This window comes from Anabrus simplex, chromosome 6, assembly GCF_040414725.1.
Source record: "Anabrus simplex isolate iqAnaSimp1 chromosome 6, ASM4041472v1, whole genome shotgun sequence".
NCBI lineage: Eukaryota > Metazoa > Arthropoda > Insecta > Orthoptera > Tettigoniidae > Anabrus > Anabrus simplex.
The window spans coordinates 300,220,069-300,233,523 of record NC_090270.1 but is presented as its reverse complement, the minus strand read 5'-3'; the positions used below and the strand labels follow the sequence as shown (position 1 = coordinate 300,233,523).

The 13,455-nt window shown below is 40.3% G+C and overlaps 1 protein-coding gene across 1 annotated transcript in view; it reads left to right on the top strand.

Moving 5' to 3' along the window:
* Dnah3 (dynein heavy chain 3, axonemal) overlaps positions 1-13,455 on the top strand; it is a 912,075-nt gene that overhangs the window by 635,235 nt on the left and 263,385 nt on the right. Inside the window, exon 40 of the mRNA XM_068228454.1 lies at positions 7,884-8,120. Coding sequence (XP_068084555.1) covers positions 7,884-8,120 — 237 coding nt within the window. The remainder of the gene's footprint in view (positions 1-7,883; positions 8,121-13,455) is intronic.

Sequence of the window (13,455 nt, the reverse complement as noted above, 5' to 3'; positions counted from 1 at the left end):
GTGTTCAGTCTTACGTATTCCTGTTCTAGGCCATCTGACTTCACTGAGGTCCAAAACGTTTGACCTCCAGAAATTTAAAACATCAGTAATTGTCTTTGGAGGAATTCCTAGCACCCTCTACCCACTTAATGGGTGCCCCAGACTAAGGACCATTGCTTTAATAACTCTTACCATAACCATAATGAATGGAATTATGAAGTCCATTATTGACCCACTGGCAACTACACAGACTACATACAGGTGTATCTAAATTATTGTTAAGAAACAGAATGAACAACAGCGGACCTAATTTTGAACCTTGGTTTATGCCTGGATGTCGCTACCCCTTTGAAACTAACAAATTGAAATCTATTCCTGAAGTAGGAGTTACAGAATTCGACTAGTTCAGGGCTAAAACTAAAACTGTGAAGCTTGTTTAGAAGTTTATGATGATCAATCCTATCGAATGCTTTTGTCATGTCCGTGTATATGACATGCACTTGCTCTCCTTGATCTAAAATAGATGATACATAGTTTGTAAAGTTTACTAAATTCGAACTTGTTGATCTCCCTTGCATAAAGCCATGTTGTTGCTCTATGATGATTTTCTCAACATGTCGATAGATATTGCAGTAAAGTATATCCTCAAACACTTTGCATAAGACCGATAGTATTGATACTGGTCTATAATTATGTATATTTTCGATATTACCATCTTTATGAATTGAACACACACTTGCTATCTTCCACAAATCAGGAAATATTTTTTGTTGCAGCAATTTGTTAATAATTATACAAAGTGGATATGCAAGAGCGTCTCCGCATCCTTTCACTACATATTGGGGTATATTATCTGGACCAGCACTTCTTTTAGATTGTAATCTTTTTATAGCACATTTAAAATCATCAACAGATACCACTGAAATGTTTAGCATGTCAAGTTCCTTATATTGCAGTTCCTCTAGAATATACTGCTCATTATTGTCAGTGTTATTTTTTGTGAATGTACTTTTGAAGTAAGACGCAAATCCATCAGCTATTTCTGTCTTAGAAGTTAAGATGCTATCATTCAGTACATATCTGTGACATTCTTGATTATTGGTCCTCATTTGCTTTAAAAAGTGCCAAACGTTTTTGCTATTACTAGCTATACTACTTTCTATACCTTGAATGTATTCTTTATATGCTATTCTTATTTTCTTTTAAGGATTGCTCTCTTTGTTTTGAACTCTGTCATACTATATTCACTACAATGTCTTCTTTTCCTATGATACTCCTTATTTCAAATTAGCTGTATTATTTCTTTATTATACCATATTGGATAAGTTCTTTTACTATACTTAGTCAGAGGAATACAATAATCAAGAATCTCATAGAATTTATTATAGAAGCAATCTAAAGCACTGTTAACGTCTTCAATGTCATTCAATTCTGACCAATCACAAGTGTTTAGTAATTCAAAGAGTAATTGAAAATTAGCTCTATTGTAATTATGATGCCTAAACGTTGATCTACTGTCCAATGTACTAAGTTTTCTTAGATTAACTTCTGTTGAGAGAATCAGTGAAGGATGATAGTCATTTTCAAGTAACAAAGGCTGGTCATCTCACTCAATGTGAATTTGCTCTGTTGTAGAGGCCAGAACTAAATCTAAAGAGTATCCAAATTTATTTGTGATAGTATTTCTAGACCTTAGATCCATGAGATTTACGAAGTTTTGAAGCTGCATTACTGCCGGTCTTGCTTTACTTGTACCAACATCCTGATTTGTTTCTCTCAAATTGAAGTCTCCTACAATACAAATAGGACTTTTATTTCCAAGATTTACTGCTGCTTCAACTATTTCAAAATATTCACAGTATTGATCAAGGTTAGAATTTGGTGGAAAATACACTACTCCTATAAAATATGACCCACATTTAAACTGAACTTTAACCATTACACATTCAAATTCACGAGAGTAAGAAATAATCGGATGAGTTTTAAACATTTTATCAACGGCTATTACCACCCCACCTCCCCTCTGTTTACCTGTTACTTTATGTTCTCTATCTGCTCTAAACACAAATTACTAGGGATGATTTCATTATCGTATATAGACTTAGTGAGCCAACTTTCGTTTATGCAGATTATCTTATGGTTATTTTCAGAGGCAGCTAAAAATAGTTCTTGAGTCTTTGTGCTAACTCCTCTCACATTCTGGTAACTAATAGTTACCTCTTCTTTACTACTATACCTATCTATACTATTATTCATGTTTTGTTTTGGCATTTTACTTTATCTTTTCAATGTCTTCTGCATGTTTAATCTGAAAGACCGGATCGCCTGGCTTCCTTCTAACAAATATCTTGCCATTCTGCACCCAGCAGAACTGGTAATTGGCCGCTTTCCTCTTTGCTCTTACCTGTGCAAAGAGCTTCTTCCTGGAAGGGGAAAGGCATTCATTGATGAATACCGGCTGGCTTGTTGTCCACCCAAGGTCGAGGGTCATTATTGTCTTCCCTCGTTTAGCTCTGGCATCCATCAGTTTCTCCTTATCCGCTCTCCGCATGAACTTCACTATGATGCTACGAGGTGGTGTTGGTATGGAGCAACTTGAACAGAAAGCCCTATTTACATGAATCCTGATACCAAAATACAGCCATGTGGTTAGGGGCACACAACTGTGAGCTTGCATCTGGGAGATAGTGGGTTCGAACCCCACTGTCAGCAGCCCTGAAGTGGTTTTCCATGGTTTCCCATTTTTGTACCTGGCAAATGCTGGGTCTGTACCTTTATTAATGCCATGGCCACTTCCTTCCCACTTCTAGGCTTTTCCTATCCCATCATCGCCGTAAGACCCATCTGAGTCAGTGCGACGTAAAGTAAATTGTGTCTTTCTCTGTCACCGAAATACTTTTTCCACTATGTGGATGACACTATCTGGCTTCATGGAAGTAACAACCTTCAGTTATTTCTGGACCATTTGAACTCTATTCATTGTAATATTCAATTCAGCATGGAAATCAAGATAGAGGGAAAGCTACATCATCATTAACCATTCGCATCAAAGACATGGAGAAAATGGAATGGCCGACACTGAGGAAAATATTTGGACTCAAGATTCAAGCTGTACCTGGATGCACTAAGGCACACAAGTACTGTATGCACTGACTGAATGGTTCACTTCAGTTGCACAGGAAAGATGTATGAAATTCTGTGAACTTGTAGCAAGACTCATAATTGACCAAGAAAATCTTCCCCATCATCAATCAAACCCAATAAACCCAACAAACGAAAGTATGCTGGCTAGTAGTCAACCAAGAAGTCAATATCGATACAGATTTCCATTCCCATTGGAAACTTGAAATATTTGTCCTGAATGAGTAAATTCATAATTTCAATATAATTGTTCTGTACCGAGCTCGATAGCTGCAGTTGCTTAAGTGCGACCAATATCCAGTATTCAAGAGATAGTGGGTTCGAACCCCACTGTTGGCAGCCCTGAAAATGGTTTTCTATGGTTTCCCATTTTTACACCAGGCAAAAGCTAGGGCTGTACCTTGATTAAGGCCATAGCCGCTTCCTTCCCACTCTTAGTCCTTTCCTGTCCTATCATCACCATAAGACCTACCTTTGTCAGTGCAACGTAAAGCAACTTGTAAAAAAAAATTGTTCCGTGGCACACCAAGGCAAAATGCTGGCAACCAAGAATGTGTTACCTCAAAAATGTATAATTTCCAATAATGGACCAATTATGGCAACTACACAGACTACATACAGGTGTATCTAAATTATACTGATAAAATAATTAGGGATGCTCTTCCTGTTATGTAAAGAAGGATTGTGAAATCGCATTGGCGGAAAAAATTTCATCTAGAGAAAGTGAGGTTACTGTATTACTTCCGGGCACACAATTCAAAATTATGAACTCGCCGTATTTACTGTGCCAGAAAGAAAACCGCTGCGTGTTGCTGTGCTTCAGGGAAGGGAAGGGAAGTGAGGTGTAAGATCTTTCGACTCTTGCAGCATTTTCCTTGTCTCTTATAGGCAATATCCCCAGTTTTTTTTTTTTTTTTAAAGGAGCCGTAATTGCACATGTTTTACAAGAACACACAACAATTAGGCACACATGCCAGTCAAGGATTTCACCAAACATTTCTTCTCTCATCTGTATGTCTCAAAAACTTTCTTTACTATTTAACAATGTACAAAAATGCATCACTGCTGCCCCACGATCATGCATTCCTTTACTCACAACATTGTAAATGGAGTGAAATACTGAACTGAAGAAACAATACGCCAAATGGTTTGATTACAGTAAATGTTCAATATACTCCACCTTCTACTTTGATTTTTAATTTGCAATGGGGTAGTAGTGGGCTTTGGACGCTGTTCAGAATGTGTGGTGTATCAAGTATGACCTGAAAAGCTGCCTGGATTCTTGGTACAGGTTTATTCACATAAAGTCTTCACGTAATGCCAAAAGAAAAAGTCCATGGGAGTTAAATCAGCTGAGCATGAAGGCCATTTCATTAGTCTATCATGGCCTATCCATCTCCTTGGATAATGATCATCTAAGTGCTGCATGACATGGTGAGACACAGCCAATTTGCTGCCGAATACCCAGAGGAACATATTCTGATAATCCAGGCCCAAATGTTGACACTAAACCCTTGCTGAAATGTGCACATTGCTGTCACATGAGGGCTTTCTTCCGTCCAAAAATGCCAATTTCTGGAGTTGGCCCACATCGTACTTTCCTCGATGAAAAGAGGCAATGGAATATTCCCATAGCTGTTTAACACCCAACATGCAGTTGGCTGAATGGTCAGCGTACTGGCCTTCGGTTCAGAGGGTCCCGGGTTCGATTCCCGGCCGGGACGGGGATTTTAACCTTCATTGGTTAATTCCAATGGCCCGGGGGCTGGGTGTTTGTGCTGTCCCCAACATCCCTGCAACTCACACACCACACATAACACTATCCTCCACCACAATAACACGCAGTTACCTACACATGGCAGATGCCGCCCACCCTTATCGGAGGGTCTGCCTTACAAGGGCTGCACTCGGCTAGAAATAGCCATACAAAATTATTATTATAACCAACATGCAAATATTTAGCATTACGGGTAATCCAGCGGTGTTTGTTCTTGCACCAATTGATATCAATAAAGGTGCAAGTGTTGGTTCTTCCATAACCTCTGAACACTTACATGAGAAGTGCCAAAATTCCTCACGACAGGTCTCGTTGATTGCCCTCATCTGGGTGGGGGCGGTAGAATAACACCCACGGTATCCCCTGCCTGTCATAAGAGGCGACTAAAAGGGCCGCCCAGGAGCTCTGAACCTTGGAGTGTGGGTTGGCAACCACGGGGCCCTAAGCTGAGTCCTGGCACACCTTCAACTTACTTGTGCCAAGCTCCTCACTTTCATCTATCCTATCCGACCTCCCTTGGTCAACTCTTGTTTTTTTCAGACCCCGGCGGTATTACGTATGGAACCCTAGGGAGTCTTTAATTTTCATGTCCTTCGTGGCCCTTGTCTTCCTTTAACTGATACCTTCATTTTTTTGAAGTGTCGGACCCCTTCCATTTTTCTCTCTGATTAGTGTTATATAGAGGATGGTTGCCTAGTTGTACTTCCTCTTAAAACATCAATCACCACCACCACCACCACCTCTCGTTGATTGATTATCATATATTTATTCTAAAGCGGATTCTTGACATCTACTAATGATTTTAGAAAATGTATTTGTTCTGCACACAAACGGCCTTTTCTGAACCTTGCCTGATATTCACCTATTGGATTGTCGAGATGAGTTTCAAGTCTGTTTGCAAGGCTTTTGAGAGGATTTTGTATGCCATAGGAAGAAGGGGGAAAACTTTGTAGTCACATTGGCTCTGTCTCCTTTTTATTGCAAAGGGTGAATTGGGATTTCTTCTATTTCCCATATATGGGCATATAGTTTCTCTAGTTTTTCACTACATCAGCATCACTGCCATCAATCATAATTTTCCTAGAACCAACAATTCTGGAAGTCACGTATGCTAGCGAAACCCTGTTCCAAATTAAAAATGAAAGATGATGTGATCACCTTCTCAAAACTGAAAGAAGCATTATCAGAACTTGCATAAATTTAAAAACCAGGTCAAAAGAGTCTGGAGAATCCTTCCTAATGAAACTGTCTATCAAGAGATTGACTCGATCACCATCACAGTGAAGACAAAAAGAATCTCATATTTCTTTCACATCTTGTGACTGTTAGGAAACTTGATTTTATGACACCTAGTGATGAAAAATCTGGGAGAGAAGACAGAAGGACGATGGATCCACGAAATTCAAAGCAGTTGGATTGAAGATAGCAGATGTAGAGGACAAAAATAAAATTAACACCTTCCTTAAGACTCATAAATTTTCAGCAGAAATGACACATAGAAGGGCTATAGGGATTTCAGTAAATTTGAGAAAATTACGATTGGAATGAATGAACAAGTACTGGGCAGATCACAAGAACTAAACAGTACAACCTTCAAAGAGAAAGTGAACTTGGAATGACACATGTGGTCCAGTATGGCCAATAAGGTTAGTAGTAGTAGTAGTAGTAGTAGTAGTAGGAGGAGGAGGAGGAGGAGGAGGAGGAGGAGGAGGAGGAGGAGGAGGAGGAGCAGCGGCAGCAGTAGCAGTATTAGTAATAGTAGTAGTACCGGGCGAGTTGGCTGTGAGGCTAGGAGCGCGCAGCTGAGAGCTTGCATCTGTGAGATAGTGGATTCGAACCCCACTGTCAGCAGCCCTGAAGATGGTTTTCTGTGGTTTCCCATTTTCACACTGGGCGAATGCTGGGTCTGTACCTTAATTAAGGCCACGGCTGCTTCCTTCACATTTCCAAGCTTTTCCTCTCCCATCATCACCATAAGGCCTATCTGTATGGAAATTCTAAGTTCCCATGAAGGGACTTAGATATTTTTCCACCAATAGAGCATATCAAAAATCAGATCAAAAATTAGATGTATGGCTTTTCAGGCGTTTGCTCTATTAACCAGCATTTCGTCTTAGGTCTTACACTAGACTCTTCAGAGTGGGATGTGTCAGACCCTACCCACTGACGCTGGGGTGTATGCAGGTAAACTTATCAGAAGCCTACTTAAGAGGCAGTATCAGAGGCAGTATCAGTTATCAGACTGTGCCTCCTAAATAGGCTTCTGCTAAGTTCACCTGCATACACCCCAGCATCAGTGGGTAGGGTCTGACACATCCCACTCTGAAGAGTCTAGTGTCAGACCTAAGACGAAACGCTGGTTAATAGAGCAAATGCCTGAAAAGCCATACATCTAATTTTTGATCTGATTTTTGATATGCTCTATTGGTGGAAAAATATCTAATTCCCTCCATGGAAACTTAGAATTTCCATTCGGAATTGCTAGGCAGGCATTAATTCCATTGTGGAGTTTTATCTCATGTATGCAGTTATCAGACTGTGCCTCTTAAATAGGCTTCTGATAAGTTCACCTGCATACACCCCAGCGTCAGTGGGTAGGGTCTGACACATCCCACTCTGAAGAGTCTAGTGTCAGACCTAAGACAAAACGCTGGTTAATAGAGCAAACAGAATTGCTAGGTGGGCATTAATTCCATTGTGGAGTTTTATCTTGCGTATGCAGTTATCAGACTGTGGCTCTTAAATAGGCTTCTGATAAGTTCACCTGCATACACCCCAGCGTCAGTGGGTAGGGTCTGACACATCCCACTCTGAAGAGTCTAGTGTCAGACCTAAGACGAAATGCTGGTTAATAGAGCAAACGCCTGAAAAGCCATAGGCATATCTGTGTTGGTGCAACATAAAGCAAATAGCAAAAAAAAACTAGTAGCAGTTATAGTTGTTATTGTAACACACCCTCTTAAGAGATGTATGCTTACTATTACAGGTCAAAGACTTGAAGCTTTTGACAGAGAAGATGATCTACTATCTTGGAGAGTACAACTTGCTGTCTCGCACTCCAATGCCACTGGTCATGTTCCAGTTTTTGATTGAGCATATCTCCCGTGTGAACAGAGTCCTTCTCCAAGATAGTGGTAACCTGTTGCTGGTGGGAATTGGAGGAAGTGGTCGTCAGAGTGTAAGCAAGCTTGCGACCAGCATGTTGGAATATTTCATGTTCCAGGTAATTTTTATCACACATTACTTCTTAGATTGGAAAAGTTATTAGGAATATATTTGGTTTATTCCAAAATGTATAAATCCTGCCTTACAGATAAGGTGTCTCTGGAGGTCCAGGATAACAATACAATAGTGTGTTGCAAGCTATTATATAAGTGATTATAGTATTTAGTATCCCTTTCAGACCTGAAAGAAAACTGGAGGTGTGAATTTTTGTTTGTATGTCAAAACCTGACTAAAATGCTCCTCAATACACATATTGATAGTTTATTTTACAAAATAAAAACTAACATCCAAAAAAAAAGGACCCACACAATTGTGCATGTCAGGACTTAATTCACACATTACACACATAAATTCAGCTCAGTACATGTTCAAATGTTCTAATTTATAGTGTGAAACAACTTACAACAGTTAAAATCCTTGTTCAAATACAAGTACACATTACACTTCATACATCGTGTACGAGTTTGACTCTTGCAGTCCTTTTGGTGGCAGCACCTTGCCATTTGTAATTCATCAACTACAGGTCAGTGATCATAGCCATCGAGTCTCTTGTCCAGAGCAGGGATTTTCATGACTCTAGATCTCGATGCGTCAGCGCTGGAACAGTCATCGTCTGTTGAATGTCTACGTTTTTTGGTTGGTGCAGCAATTAGGGCTTCTGAGACAGCTGTTCGAAACCCAAGCAAGTCCAAATTATCCTTGGCAGGAATATTAGCCTTTCTGCAATCCTCCCGACATTCCATCCATGCTTTCACCAAAGCGAGGTCCAAGAAATGGAGGGATACCTTGAGGGTCCATTTCTTGGTTTTTATCCATGGACGGTAGCACTCCATTTGCTGGTCACAAATATCAACACCACCCATACATGGATTGTAACAGCGTACAACAAAGGGACATGGTACCTCGTTATATTTTCCCTCTTTCTTAGACCATCTTTTTACATTTGCCACTGGTTCTGCTTCACTACATGTTGACAGAAGTGTAACACACTTGCTATCTCGCCATTTCACTGCTACCAACTTCTCATCGTTTCTACAAAATTCTTCATAGTCACCCTGTCTAAGCTTTGAATGACTGAAATGTACCTCTTTCAACCTGTTAACCATGATGGTGCCTGTACCCTCCAGATTAAGTTCTATCAACTTATCCATCAGTCCCACAGTTGTGAAGAAGCGATCAAAATATACATAACTACCAGGTGGAAGAGTCTGTACTAATCGCAGAACTACTGAAGGCCCTAGTCCCAATTGTCTCTCTGGTAATGGTGTGGTTGTCCCCTGGTAAATTTCGAAGTCTACTACTAATCCAAAAGAGGTAGTAATAACGAAATTCTTTAGTCCTACTGGCCTTGGTTTTTTCCTCACATACTGTCTGAGCTTACACCACCCAGTAAATGGGATCATTTGTTCATCGACTGAGTAGGACTTGGATTCACGTGGGATGGCAAGACATTTCTTACGAACAGTGTCAATAATTGGTTGCACCTTCCACAGTCTGTTAGTTGAAACTTCTTCAGAATTCACTGCAACAGTCTCCACTAAATGTAAACACTGTCTAAGATCGAAAAACCTGTCTCTAGCTATTGCAGATGCCACAATGTCCAATCGTACATCATCACGCCAATACATTCTCATTTCTTGGATACGGTATATTCCCCATAACTATATTTACTCCAAAGAATTTTTTTAAATTTCGGATGCACTAGTTTTCAATTCTTTTCCATTCTTAGACAAGCAAAAAAAAAAATTAAGGCCACGGCCGCTTCCTTCCCACTCCCGGCCCTTCCTTGTCCCATCGTCGCCATAAGACCTGTCTGTGTCGGTGCGACGTAAAGCAACTAGCATGTAATTGTTGGTGTAGTAGGCAGTAGTTTCAAAAAAATCATGTGGGAAGTATTCTGAGAAATATTCCAATGGCCTCTTGACTGTGTGGTCCTGAAAAAATGAAAAAAACAACCGTCTGAGGCCATTGATTAATTTCTGTTAATCTACAAAATACAGTTAAAAATAAAACTATTGCTTACCACTGTTTCCACGTAATTAAAGGGTGACAGTGTAGGTTTCGATAAAAAAGGCTTCCGTCTCCAGAGTAAAGGTCTAGAATTTGGAGTGGGTGCTGGTAATTTTAGCGATGGTACTGTATCAGGTTCATCTCCTTCACTGTCACTTTCAGAATTGCGCAAAACTTATGGTCTTTCAAGAAGACCAGCAGAATTATCCACTTTCAGAATTGCGCAAAACTTCTGATCTTTCAAGAAGACCAGCAGAATTATCATCATCATCATCATCATCATCATCATCATCATCATCATCGGAAAGACCTTAGATTTCAGAGTCACTTCCTTCTAGCAATTGCAAAATTTTTCCTTTGTCATTTTCCAGTGATTCGAACTCTGAAATATAAGATAAATGAGGCATGTAAATGAGTACTTTCAGCCTTACTACTACCTAGTTCTGTTTGCTCATGTAAGCAATATCATGACATACAGGATTTATTATGAAAAATTACATTATATGAAAGCAATATCACAAGAACTCAAGTGTGACAACACAGCACTCCATTATGCATTGTCTGTAAGAAGACCTAGCCCGCACAATTGTGCGTATCAAAATTCAAAACCTTGTGGTATCACATTCTGGTATTCAGTAAAGCTTCTAGATAAATATAAATGCAATAAATAAATACTTACTTTTGGCACTACTGCTTCCCGCCATCTCGCCGATAAACTGTGCTTTTTAAACTCTTCTTCCTTCGCCCTGGCGGTCAAGCACTAACTAAAAACAATTGAAATACACGCCATGTGTCCCGCACAATCACTCCAGTCCAGTCTAGCGCTGAGAAAACGTCAAATACGGTCAGGGATAAATAAAATATGAACCCGCACAATTGTGCATACACGGTCTGAAAGGGTATGTGGACAGAATCTTTTAAAATTCCTCTGATGATATCGATCTGTCATTCCCAGATGGTGCAGTTAAGCCTTTGTCCACTTAAGGGAAGTTTCACATGCACCAAAGAGAAGGCTGTGTACCTCCCATGTAAAATTAACTGTGTTGTATCTCTCACTTAAGTGAGGATTACATGGAAGATACAGAGCCTGCTGCTCATCATCTGCTTCCTATGCCTTCTGAAAATTTTTTTCCGAAGCGAATCATTGGATCCAAAATGACGCTTTTACTCACATATTAGACCCCCCTGACTTTTCAGGACAAGAGAAGGAAAAGAATGAAAGTTCACACATAAGACCCCCCCCCGCAAACATAGTTTGTCAAAGAAGAACAAAGAGTCTGCTTCATAGATGAGTCTTTCACAACAGCATGTGTCCAGCCCTTGACCCATTTCTCTACAAGGTCAGATATGGAGAGAGATGAATCTCTGTAGCAAGCTTTTATGACCACATTCCCCTCCTGACATCAAATTCATCAGAGGAGATAATGAGATGAAATGAATTATGTGATGTATGATAGTATTAAGGAAGAGGGTGAAACCCAATGACAGCACATAGCCTACTCCTGTCGAATAGCACCAAGGAGTCTGCTCAAGGTTTAACATCTCCATCCGACAGTCTAATTAGCATGAACAGCGTCGTATGCCTTCATTCCATATAAACATTGTGGAGAGCTTTGGTTCTCCTGGTTTTCTTTTTTTTTTTTCTCTCTCTCTATTTTGCTTTACGTCACACAACACAGATAGGTCTTATGGTGATGGTGGGATAGGAAAGGCCGAGGAATGGGAAGGAAGTGGCCGTGGCCTTAATTAAGGTACAGCCCCATCATTTGCCTGGTGTGAAAATGGGAAACCACTGAAAATCATCTTCAGGGCTGCCAACAGTGGGATTCGAACGCACTATCTCCCGGATGCAAGCTCACAGCTGTATGCTCCTATCCGCATGGCCAACTCGCCCGGTCCAGGTTTTTGGCATACAGTCTAGTGATTAGGAATTGTATACCACCTCCTCTCCTACCCTGCCGGCCAAAATTCTGGTGGTGGTTTGACCAACAGGACTTGAACCAGCTAAACATTTTTCCCTAGACAGATACTCTTACCCTACAACCACTTGACCCTATTATTTTGTCATCCAATAACAATCAGGTACGTTATCGCCATTTTTAAACACATGAGATGACTATTTGTGTTGTACTAGACTGCTATGAATTTACCTGTCCACATAACTAGTCAAGCTGTAAAAGGTACCACTCAAAAAATGTTTGAAAACTTTTCAATTTGCGATAATAAATATATAGCATATCCGGCTCCATGGCTAAATGGTTAGCATGCTGGGCTTTGGTCACGGGGGTCCCGAGTTCGATTCCTGGCAGGGTAAAAATTTTTAACCATCATTGGTTAATTTTGCTGGAACTGGGGCTGGGCGTATGTGTTGTCTTCATCATCATTTCATCCTCATCACGATTCGCAGGTCGCCTACAGGCGTCAAATCTAAAGACCTGCACCTGGCGAGCCGAACATGTCCTTGAACACTCCTGGCACTAAAAGCCATATGCCATTTCATTTAATTTCATTTCAAAATGTAGCATTTTTATTTGCTTCTATAGATTTTGTTTCTGCAAGACAAAAAACATTCTACTGTCCCAAAAAATAAATTCTTGGTATGGCCGTATTTTTTGTCACAACTATGAACAGATGCACTTCATCTTTTTCTCTCCTTGGCCATTCCCATGTTTTATAGCTTTTGTGAAAGTTCAGTGATATTCTACCTGCCAGCTACAGCGAAGATGTAGAGTACAGGATAGACATAATTTCATAACAATCCAGATCAGAATACAGAAAGCCGTTCGGAATCTCTGGTGATGAGTTTGAAGGCCACTGGCGGCACTGTTATCGACTTGAGCATGTCAAAATGGGGAGTGATGTTTCACATCAGTACTGAAAACGTGTGTGTAGAATTTTGTGGTATTAGCTGCAACGATTGCTGAAGCTGATATTGACCCTTACTGGTAGGGCTACATAACAGCCCTTTCTGATGCTAAATATACCTATTCAGCAGTTCAGGGAATGTGCAAGAAGCATGATTTCTTGATATCAAAGAACGGGATCATTGCGGTATTGAATAAAAAAGGCAAAGGCCGAGTGGGCTAAATTCCAGAGGGGGAAAAAATTAGGCAAATGCACGACCAGCCACCAGCCGTACACCAGAAGTGGTGAGGAAAGTGAAGGCCTTTGCCTCAAGTGGTAACCCTGCCCTCCAAAGGACTATTGCATGTAAGTTGAGGATGTCTGTTTCAACAGTTAACACCATAATCAACAAGGACCTGCAATTAGAAAAGCAGCATAAGCACCAAGTTCACAAGCTGTTGCCTCGTCACATGTCACAC